This window comes from Carlito syrichta, unplaced genomic scaffold, assembly GCF_000164805.1.
Source record: "Carlito syrichta isolate Samal-C Ts95f unplaced genomic scaffold, Tarsius_syrichta-2.0.1 Scaffold303965, whole genome shotgun sequence".
In the NCBI taxonomy this organism is placed as follows: Eukaryota; Metazoa; Chordata; class Mammalia; order Primates; family Tarsiidae; genus Carlito; species Carlito syrichta.
The window spans coordinates 326,026-337,608 of record NW_007248061.1 but is presented as its reverse complement, the minus strand read 5'-3'; the positions used below and the strand labels follow the sequence as shown (position 1 = coordinate 337,608).

Genomic DNA, 11,583 nt, shown 5'->3' with positions numbered 1-11,583 from the left:
CCAGGCGGGTCTTGAACCCGCGGGCTCAGGCAATCCACTCACCTCAGCCTTCCAAAGGTGCGGGATTACAGGCTGAGCCACCGAGCCCAGCATTTAAAGAATAATTTATTTGGTTCCTACCAGCACTAATAAAATACTGAATTCATTTCAGAATAAGTAAATGCTATGCCTTAATAGGAAATAATATGAATATAATAGTAGGAATAAATCTTTGTTACCTTTATTCTTCCCAACTCAAACTGGAAAACATTGGGACTTGTAGCTTGTGCAAATACCGCAGGAAATAATTTTGTACTTGGCTCCACCTTAAACAAACAATTAAATTTAATAATATTAGCAAAAAAAAAGACAAAGAAAAAATTTTTTTATAACAACTAAGAAATACTTTACAGAAGGACAATGGAGATTTTCTTTTCTCACATATATCCATATGAATGGATGAAGAATATATATTCTTTCAATAATTAGTTGGAGCACTCATTACTATGGAACATTGTTGGAGGAATGTACCATTTACTCTGAAGAGCATATGGCACTGCCATGAATCAACAGAAGTAAACATATACAATTAACTAATTTGTTTCTATTCTCATTTAATTTCCAATTTATTCTTTTTAATTAACATAATTGTGCATTTTTACTGGGTGAAATATGATGTTTGGATACATGTATATGTTGCCAAATAATCCAGTCAGGGTAACTAGCATGTCCATCACCTCAAACATCATTTATTTGTGGAGAGAACATACCAAATCCTCTCTTCTAGCTATTTTGAAATATACATTATGGTTGACTATAGTTACCCTTCTGTGCACTAGGACACTAGCACTTATTCTTTCTTTCTAATTCTAACTCTATTTCCATTGACCATCTTCTCCCCATCCCCTACTTCCATCTGCTCTGCCCAGTCTCTGGTGGCCACTGTTCTATTCGCTACTTCTATGAGATCAACCTTTTAGATTCTACATATGAGTGGGAAAATGTAGTATTCGTCTGTGTCTGCCTTATTTCACGTAACAAAACATCCTCCAGGTTCATCCATGTTGTCGCAAATCACAGGATTTCATTCTTTTTATGGCTGAATAATATTCCATTGAGTATATACACCACATACTGTTCACCCATTCATCTGTTGATGAGCACTTTGGTTGATTCCATGTCTTAGCTATTGTGAATATTGTTGCTGTAAATATGGAAATGTAGATCTCTCTTTTACATGCTGATTTCATTTCCTTTGTATACTTATCTAGTCCTAGGATTTCTGGATCATATGATAATTCTATTTTTAATTTTTTTAGTAACCTCCATATCTTTCATAAGAGCTATATTAATTTACATTCTTACCAACAGTGTGTAAGGGTTTGCTTTTCTTCATGTCCTTGCCTACACTTATCTTTTCTAATTTTGATAATAACCATTCTAACTAAAATGTGGTGATATCTCATTTGGTTTTGATTTGCACTTTGCTGATGACAAGTGATATTGCGTATTTTTTCACATACCTGTTGCCAATTTGTATGTCTTCATTTGAGAAATGTCTGTTAAGGTCTTTTACCCATTTACAAATCAGATTATTATTTTTTGTACTATTGAGTGGTCTGTGATCCTCATATATTCCAGATATTAACCAATTGTCAGATGTAAGGTTTGCAAATATTTTCTCCCATTCTATAGATTGCCTTTTCACTTCATTGTGTATTTCCTTTGCTGTGGAGACGCTTTTTAGTTTGATAAAAATCCCACTTACATAGTTTTGCTTTTGTTGCCTTGGCTTTTGAGGTCTTATCCAAAAAATCCTTGCCCAATCCAATGTCATGAAATGTTTCTCTTATGTTTTCTCCTAGTAGTTTCATAGCTTTGAGTCTTAAAGTATTTCATCCATTTTGAGTTGATTTTCATATGTGGTGAAATATAAGGGTCTGGTTTCATTCTTCTGCGTGTGGATATCAAATTTTCTCAGCATTATTTATTGAAAGATTGTCCTTTCCTGAATCTATGTTCTTGGCACCTTTGTTAAATCAGTTGGTTGCACATATGCGGGTTTGTTGCTGGGCTCTTTGTTCAGTTCCATTTGTCTAAATGTCTGTTTTTATGCCAATATCAAGCTGCTATGGTTTCTATAGCTTTGTAGTATATTTTGAAGTCAGGTAGTGTGATTCCTACAGCTTGTTTTTTATTTTATTTGTTTTTTGATCAAGATTGCTTTGGCAATACAGGGGCCTTTGTGGGTCCATATTAATTTTAGATTTTTTTTTTCTATCATTGGTATTTTGATATGGAATACATTGAATATGTAGACTGCTTTGGGTAGTATGGTCATTTTAACAATATAAATTCTTCCAATCAGTGAATAAGAAATATCTTTTCATTTTTTTGTCATCTTCAACTTCTTTCACCAATGTATTATTGTTTTTAGTGCACAGGTCTTTCACATCCTTGGTTAAATTTATCTCTGTATATCTTATTTTTTTGGTAGCCACTATAAATGAGATTGTTTTCTTGATTCCTTTTTCAGAGAGTTCACAACTAGTGTATGGAAAGACTGCTGATATTGTATCCTGTACACTTACTGAATTCATTCATTTATTAGTTCTAACAGTTTTTTAGTGGACTTTTAAAGGTTTTCTATATGTAAGATCATGTCATCTGCAATCAGCGACAATTTACTTCTTTTCCTATTTGGATGACTTTTATTTTTTTCTTTTGCCTGGCTGCTCGGGCTCGGACATCCAGTACTCTGTTAAACAGAAATGGTGAAAGTAAGCATCTTTGTCTTATTCCAGATCTTAGAAGAAAAGCTTTTCACTTTTCCCCATTTAGTCCTGGACTTTTTCTGATGGAGACTTTTCATTACTAATTAAATTTCCTCACTTATTATTGATCAGTTAAGATTTTTTAAAATTTCTTCATCAGTCAGTCTTCTTGGTAGGCTGTATATGTCCAAGAATTTACTCATTTCTTCTAGGTTATCCAATTTGTTGGCATGTAATTGCTCATAAAATTTTCTTACGATCCTTTATATTTCTGTGGTATTGGTTATAACAAGTCCTTTTTCACCCATGATTTTATTTATTTGAGTCATCTTTTTCTTTCTTAGTCTGGCTAAAGGTTTGTTGATTTTACCAAAAAACCATTTCTTCGTGTCATTTATCTTTAGCATTTTTTAAGTCTCTATTTTGTTTATTAGATGCTCCTATCTTTATTATTTCTTTCTTTCTTACTAGTCTTGGGTTTGGTCTTTATTTCTAATTTCTTGGGTTCAATGTTAGGTTGTTTACTTGAGATTGTTCTACTATGCTGGTGTAGGTATTTATTATTATAAACTTATCTCTTAGATTAGCTTTTACTGCATCCCATATGTTTTGGTATGTTGTGTTTCCTTATTTGCTTGTCTCAAAACATTTTAAAATTTCTCTTTTAACTTGCTCATTGACTCACTGGCTATTCAGGAACATGTTTAATTTCCATGTATTTATAAAGTTTCCTTGGTTCCTGCTGTTATTGATTTCTAATTTTATATTGGAGTGTTCAAAAAAGATATTTGATACGATCTCTAGCTTCTTAAATTTGTTAAGACTTGTTTTGTGGCCTAACATATGATCTATCCCAAAGAATGTTCCATGTAGTTGAGAAGAATGTGTATTCTGCATATGTTAGATAGAAAGATCTGTAAATATCTATTAGGTCTCCTTGGTCTAGAGTGCAGTCTAAATCTGCTATTTCTTTACTGAATTTCTGTCTGAATTATCTGTCTATTGTTCCAAGTGGTGTGTTGAGGTCCCCAACTACTATTGTATTGCAGTCAATCTCTTCCTTTAGATGTAATAACATTTCCTTTATAATTTGGGTATTCTAGTATTAGGTACATGTATATTTATAGCTGTTAGATTCTCTTGCTGAATTGATCTCTTTATTGTTACATAATGACCTTTTCTGTCTCTTGATACAGTTTTTTAAAATTTAAAGTCTAGTTTATATAAGTATGGCTATTTCTGTTCACTTTTTGCTTCCATTTGCATGGAATATCCTTTTAGATCTCTTCAGTTCAGTTTACATATGTCCTTACGGGTCAAACAAGTCTCTTGTGGGCAGTGCAGACTTTATCTTTTTATCCATACAGTCATTTTATAACTTTTGATTGAAGAATTCAATGCAGTTATACTAAAAGTTACTACTGATCAGCCAAAAATTAGTTCTGCCATTCTGTTAACTGTTTTCTAGATTTGTTGTTTCTTCCTCTCTTGTTTAACTTTTGTGGTTTAATGGTTTGCTGTGGTGCTAAGCTTTAATTCCTTTCTCTTTATCATTTGGGTGTCTGTTGCAACTTCTTTTTTTGTGGTTACCATGGGAATAACATAAACAATACTGTAGTAATACTGAACTATTTTAAGCTGGTAACAACTTAATTTTGGTCACACAAAAACACTTTAGACTTTTACCTTCCCCTTTCACAATTTATGTTTGTTGTCTTAATTTACATCTTTATATATTGTGTGTTCCTTAATAACTACTTGCAGCTGTAGGGTTTTTTTACCATTTGACTTTTAACATTCATTTAGAGTTTGGAAAGATTTACACAGAATCATTTTAGTACTGTAGTATTCTGAGTTTGATTATGAAATTACTTCTAATGATGAGTTTTATACTTTCACGTGTTTTCATAATAGTACAGAGTCTCCTACATACAAACAAGTCCCATTCCAAGTGCACATTTGTAAGTCCAACAAAGTTGGCCAACAAAGTTAGTCAAAAAGTTACCCAACTGATATAGTTGACTATATAGTACTGTACTATAATAGGTTTATAATACTTTTCACACAAATAGTAAATATTTTTAAAAAGAGTAGTGTAAAATATACAAAAGCACAGCCAGTTGTAGAAGGTGCATACACGTGATAATGTATGCCAGACTCATGAACTAACTTATGTGATTGGACATGTGAATGCATGTACACATCCTTGAAAGTTCACAACTTAAAGGTTTGTATGCAGAGGACATACTATAATTATCATATTTTTGCTTCTAGTTGTAATTCTGCCTTAACCATTTCCTGTAAGGCAGGTCTAGTGTGACAAATTCACTCACACACTAGTGTGAATTTTGCTAGAGTGAATTTTGTTTGTCTGGGAAGTACTTTATTGCTCCTTCATTTCTGAAGTAGTGCTTTGCTAGAAGTAGTATTTTTGACTGACATTGTTTCCTCTTCAGTACATTGAATGTATCATCCCATTCTCTCTTGGCCTTCAAGGTTTCTGCCAAGAAATTTGCTTATAGTCTAATAGAAACACCATTATATGTGACTTGGCACTATTCTTTTGCTGCTGTTAGAATCCCGTCTTTATCTTTAGCTTTTGAAGATTTGATTAGAATGTGCCTTGGAGAGGTTATTATTGGATTAAAGGTATTGGGATCTTTTAAGCTTTCTGAATCTGAATGTGTATGTCTGTCCCGAGACTTGGAACATTTTTAGTTATCATTTATTAAATACATTTTGTGTGCCTTTTTCCATTGTCTAATGGTGTCCCATAAGTCCTGTAGGTTTTCTTCATTCTCTAAAAATTACTGCTTGTTTCCTCCTCTGAGTGAGTTATTTATAAAGATCTGTTTTCAAGTTCAGAAATTCTTTCTTCTGCTTGATCTAGTCAGTGTTGAAGTTCTCAGCTATATTTTATTTCATTTATTGAATTATTCATTTCCAAGATTTTGTTTCTCTTTTTAATGATATATTTTTGTTAAATTTCTCATTCATATCATGAATTGTTTTTCTGATTCTGTTGATTTATTTATCTATATTATCTTGTATCTTGTTGAGTTCCCTAAAGATCATTATTTTCAATTCTTTTTCAAGCATTTTGTAAATTTCCTTTTCTTTGGAATTACTGAAAAATTATTGTATTCCTTTGGAGAAGTTATGTTTCTTTGCTTTTTTGTATTTCTTATGTCTTTGATATCTGCTCATCTGGTAAAAATAGTCATCTCTTCTAATTTTATGGAGTAACTTTTGTAGGAATCACTTTTTCCTATAGATAGGCCACAGGGCTTCTGTAGGGTAGGACATATTGGCTTTGGTTCTGGGTAGATGTAATAGTGTAGTATCTGTGCATATTCTTCAGCTGTAACCCATGTCAACGGTGTATGTAAGTGCCTCAGTAGCCTAGACTGTGAAAATCTGTGGCAGTGAAGAAAGTATGGCTTTGCTGAGGCAGGATCTCCAGGTTGGTTCTCAGGCTGGAGACGCAATGGCTGGGAAAGCTTGAGGGCAGTCTTGCCAGGGGCACACACGCATATATCTAATTTGCTTTTTGATCTTACAAAAATGTGTTTTCCTTTAATGGGGAAAAAAGATTTTCCTTCCTAGAAGCATGACACCATCACTGACCACGTACCTGATAGTATGTGCTCAGTTCCTTGCCATTGGCAATAAACGTGAGCAACCCGCTGGCAGCATCCACCACACAGCCGATCTCCAGTCCATTATTGTTGCGTCCTTGCCCAGGGCTCATGCTCTCACCAGCACATACCATATAGCAGTTGCTGCGTTTGATGCTGAATTTCAAAGAAAACATTTTTATCCTTTGCACGACCATAGATAAAAGAAAAAGCTTGTATCTCTTGCAAACTAACTAAATTATGCTGCGCAAGCAACAAGCTCATGCTGCAATGAGAGAGGTGCACAATGGGCCCGATTCTGTGACTCTGAGCAAAACTCCTTTGACTGCAGTGGACATTCTGAATCAGGTCTTATCCGTCTCTACGTTTCATACCTAATAAAGGCAGGTCAACAAGTTTGAACCAAATAAGAACTGACCTGTACCCTCTCTCCAAAAACTCAAACCAAACTGGACCTTTTTCTGAGGTTCAAAAAAGTTTAACTATTTAAAAATCATCCAATTTTGTCATCTTCATCTCATTTTTTAACCTCTTCTTCTGAAGAAACATTCAATCTCAAACACTATAAAAATCCTTAGGCAAACTCTACATGAGCCATTAGTGATTCAATGGATTTAAAATCTGGCTAAAATTTTGCCCCTTTATGGACAATTTCCAGTGATCTGAGAGACAGACTTAACTAGAATATACACAAGATCAGTGATATTAACAGCAAACCCCACATTATTTTCACCTTCCCCAAAGCCTTTACTAGAGATGGTAACAAAGTTAAGTGATTTGAGCTTCATTTCTATTCCATTTCTCTGCCACTGTATAGTGAAAATATTAACAAGACTAGCAAAAAAGGCCAAAGCCAGGCAAGCAGAAGGAAAAGAACAAAAAGGCTGGGATAAAGTCTGTTTCTGAATAAACAAATGCAGCCTGCATTTCTTCACAATATGTACACAAGATTCAACGATCCTTCTCTACCCTCTATTTCCTACAACAAAATCACCTTTCAGTTATCCCATCCCTATATTGAGTTCTTTTCTTATATTGTTGCCATCTCTGAAAATTAAATGTGTCCCCCAAAGAATATTCCCAGAGACATGTGGTTGTGTCCCATAATGATGTAAAGAACTTTTCATTCAAGATTTTTGCTAGTCCCCCATTGCAAGTGCTAAGTCCATCACATTTCAGATGTTACAACCAGAGGACAGGAAATTGAGTTTCACAATCACCAAAGATGATGGTGCAGGTATAGAGGAAAAGCAACATTATAAAAGACTCTTTGTGAGACTTGTCACAGCGGATCAGGGAGGAAGCATGGGCACAAAAGGTAGAAGCAAATGGTCAGATCTTCTCTTGTCTTATTCTGCAAGGAAGATACCCTTCTTCACTTTTTTGAAGGTTTGGTTTGAGTTTGGTTTTGTTTTACAAATGAAAAAGGATGGCACAGAAAGTGTAACTGACTTACCCAAAGCCACACAGCGAGTCAATGGCAAAGCTGAGGAAAGAATCCACTACTCCTCAGTCTGAGTTCAAATGTGTCCACCTGGGCTAAACCACTAGCCATATTTTCTTCACATTTTTCTCCCCACCAAAAAAAGCCAGTTCCCAAGACACATTATCATCATATGTTAAATGCCTCACTTTCACCCATTTCTAGTCTCTAAAACAAAGGCTAGGTATTGACAACCCAAGTTGCTAATCATGTTACCTGAAGGAATATACAATCATTACCCCAAAAGGATGCACTGCTTTTACTTACTGAATAATGTTTTTCGCTATTAATATATTTAGATTCCTCACTGGTTTGTATGAGTAACAAAAAGGACACTGACATTAATGGATTGATTATATTGTTCCTATAAATAGAAATGTCTTGGTCACAAAATCCAAGAAAAAAGAATACCTAGATATACCATTTTTTTTTCAGATGTTATTCTTGTAAAAAATCAAGGAAAACCAACCTTTCATGCACTTTTCCTTTTTCATCTCCTAGGGTAACTGTTACTGTACGAACTCTGTCCAAGTCAAAGCCTGTATCATACTGATGGAAATCTGATGTAATCCAGCCCACCCAGACATTAGCAGGTTCTTGTCCAGGAAAGATTCTCACTGAGTAATAGTACTGCCAAGATAGCAAAACCAAATGTTGGCAAAGTAAAACAAAAGAAAACACTGATTTGCAATGCTAACTGTTCTCTGAGACTTCGAATTACAAGAAAATATATATTTTATTTCAAACCATTTGGCTTAATTAAAATGTTGTAGGCACAACCTAAGAAATGTCTCATATTCAAGATCCTAAATTAAATCTTAAATGACAAGATGGGAAAGAGAAAAAAGACTATCTGAGCAAACATACTAGTTTGAGGCTCTTATGTTCCCGAACATGTATGTATGTGTGTATATGCATATATAAATGTGTACATACATACAGTATATGTCATAAAATCATTAATACATTAAGCAGGTTTGCTTCAAATTCTTCAAGCTTGTGCAAGTACACAAATCTATGCGACAGAGCATATATATACATACACACACACACATATGTCACCCACCTATTTGCTTATGCTTGGCTTTTCCTATCTCTGACATACAATATTTTGACACTTTAAAATCACTTTGAAATAGTTCAGACATAACACATGAACATCTACAACGGGCACTATATATTTTTTTTCCAACTGGCATTCAAAGGAAATAGTTTTGAAAATTTTAAACGGCAGAGAGAGCACAATAGTTGCACTCTACTAAGTATGACAAATGATCTTTCAGACAATTCACTAAGATGAAGAAAATGATATGTACTTGGAAAATTCAAGTGTAATTGAAAAATCATGTCAAGAAATAGGAGAGTAAAATCAGAATTATTGATGCCATTAAGGATATTTTTTCCTAAAATAGCTCCCTTATTATACATAATAAACACCACAATACACCCACTTTTAGTGAATTTTCAGTCCCGAAAATATATCTAAAAATAGAAGTATTTAAAAAATAATGTTGCTAAATACAATGAATCAAAGCATACTACTTGAGACAGAAAGCATAATAGATGACAAACAGATACATGGCAAAAGCTGCAACCTCATACCGTGGATGTCTGCATCAAGTAATCATAGTCATCCCGGTCGTCAGCAAGGACATCTTCAGTGAGTCTTGCAGAATGGCTTGTACTGTAATCTGGCTTTGTTCTTCTAAGCAAAAATCTGAAATATATTAGAAGACTAAAAATAAGCAACATTAAAATGTTCTGCCCACTTCAACCATGAGCACATAATCAATTCAATCATCTTAACCAGGGCAATTTTGCTGTCTTGGGGACATCTGAGAATACATAGAGATAGTTTTGATTGACACAAGGGAGGTGGGAAGAAGGAGTGTTGGCATACAATGGGTGGAGGACAGGGATGCTGCCCCAGCATTCTTCAGTGCCCAGGGCAGTCCCCACAACAGAGAATTGTTTGACCCAAAGTCAAACAATGAGTGATTTAGGGTAAGAAAGGGTGCTAAAATAACTTGCCTTCTTCACCATGAAAAATATTATTTAGAGAAAACACTCTAAATCTCAAGCCAGAATATAAACACAGACATGCTTAAAAGTAATTTTGGGGATAGATTATACCTGCGCTAACAAATTAGATGACCAAGTGAGTTGCTTTATTTTCTACCGTAGAAAGCTTTGCATTAAAAGGAAAGCTGGGCTCGGTGGCTCAGCCTGTAATCCCGCACCTTTGGGAGGCTGAGGTGAGTGGATTGCCTGAGCCAGCAGGTTCGAGACCCGCCTGGGCAGCAAGACCTCATCTCTACAGTAAATCAAAAAATCAGCCAGTCGTGGTAGCACATGTCTATAATTCCGGCTACTTGGAAGGCTGAGGCAGAAGGATCGCCAGAGCCCAGCAGGTCGAGGCTGCGGTGGCCGGGAGTGGCCACTGCACTCCAGTCGGGGTGACAGAGTGAGACTCCAACTCAAAAAAAAAAAAAAGGTTTATGCAAGGAGAAGAAGGAGGCACAAATTAAACAAGGAAATCCCTTACTCTCTCCTGGAACCCTCCTCTCATGATAATCACATATTTGAAATCATACTGTATATATTAGTGACCTTTGTTTCAGACGAGAGGGCTTTTCCTGAGCATAGTCCTTGTGGTTATTAAACTCTGGTTTAGTAGCTTCTTTGTCTTTGTCAACACGATCGGGTACCAGATGGCCATGAGCTGTCTTCATTAGAACCTCAAAGTCGGAATCTGCGTCATAATCCTCCAAATCATTCTTGGGCCCAAAGAGGCTGGCACCAGGGAGTCCTCCAGCCACAGACTTAGAGAAGACTTCTGCGCACTCAATTGGCATGCTCAGACGATAAAACATGATATCAGTACTGCTGTTCTGAGACCCAAAAGACTTCTGGGTGACCTTCAAACATGGGGAACTGTCTATGGTGCCATCTATTCTGGTCACCTAGCAGATGAAGAAGTAATAGTTCATAATCTAATCACCATTGTGAACTTCCTAATTCTAAACACGACTAATACATATTACCTTTTCAGAATTCCAAAAATGGTCCATGCATGGTATCATTTTGTTAGAGACAATTGAACATGGAGTACTCTGCTATGGATATATTCATAGAGTTCTGCTTTCTAACTCTAAAGATGATTTGGGAAATTCATGCTTCAATTACACATATTCAGATTTGGTCTGACATTACCTATATAAAAAAGGAAATTATCCTTAATCAGTCTAATAAGCTATTTGTAAAAGCATCTAATAAAAGAGACTTTGCTGTTGGACTCGGTGGCTCAGCCTGCAATCCCAGCACTTTGGGAGGCCGAGGTGAGTGGATTGCCTGAGCCTGCAAGTTTGAGACCAGCCCAGGCAACTTGGCGATACCTCGTCTCTACAACTGAAAAAAAAAACAAAAAAAACGAGCCAGACATGGTAGCACATGCCTGTAGTTCCGGCCCGGCTACTTGGAAGGCTGAGGCAGAATAATCACCAGAGACCAGCAGGCTGATGCTGGGGTAGCCGTGAGTGTGCCACTGTACTCTAGTCTGGGCAACAGAGTGAGACTCCAACTCAAAAAAAAAAAAAAAGAGAGAGAGAGACATCGCTTAGATTCTCCACTACTATATAACACTCCAGGGTCATCATTTTAAGTAAGTTATAATAATTATCTAAGCAGAAACTCTCTTGTATATTATTTT

The 11,583-nt window shown here is 35.6% G+C and overlaps 1 protein-coding gene across 1 annotated transcript in view; it reads right to left on the bottom strand.

The window, feature by feature from the left end:
• The window catches only part of RYR2 (ryanodine receptor 2), a gene marked incomplete at its 3' end in the record, with an annotated part of 448,211 nt that overhangs the window by 120,819 nt on the left and 315,809 nt on the right, over window positions 1-11,583 (bottom strand). The window contains exons 31-35 of the mRNA XM_008059232.1: window positions 10,485-10,837; window positions 9,477-9,591; window positions 8,344-8,504; window positions 6,388-6,547; window positions 219-305 (exon numbers count right to left, since the gene is read on the bottom strand). Of these exons, the coding sequence (XP_008057423.1) occupies window positions 219-305; window positions 6,388-6,547; window positions 8,344-8,504; window positions 9,477-9,591; window positions 10,485-10,837 (876 nt within the window). The remainder of the gene's footprint in view (window positions 1-218; window positions 306-6,387; window positions 6,548-8,343; window positions 8,505-9,476; window positions 9,592-10,484; window positions 10,838-11,583) is intronic.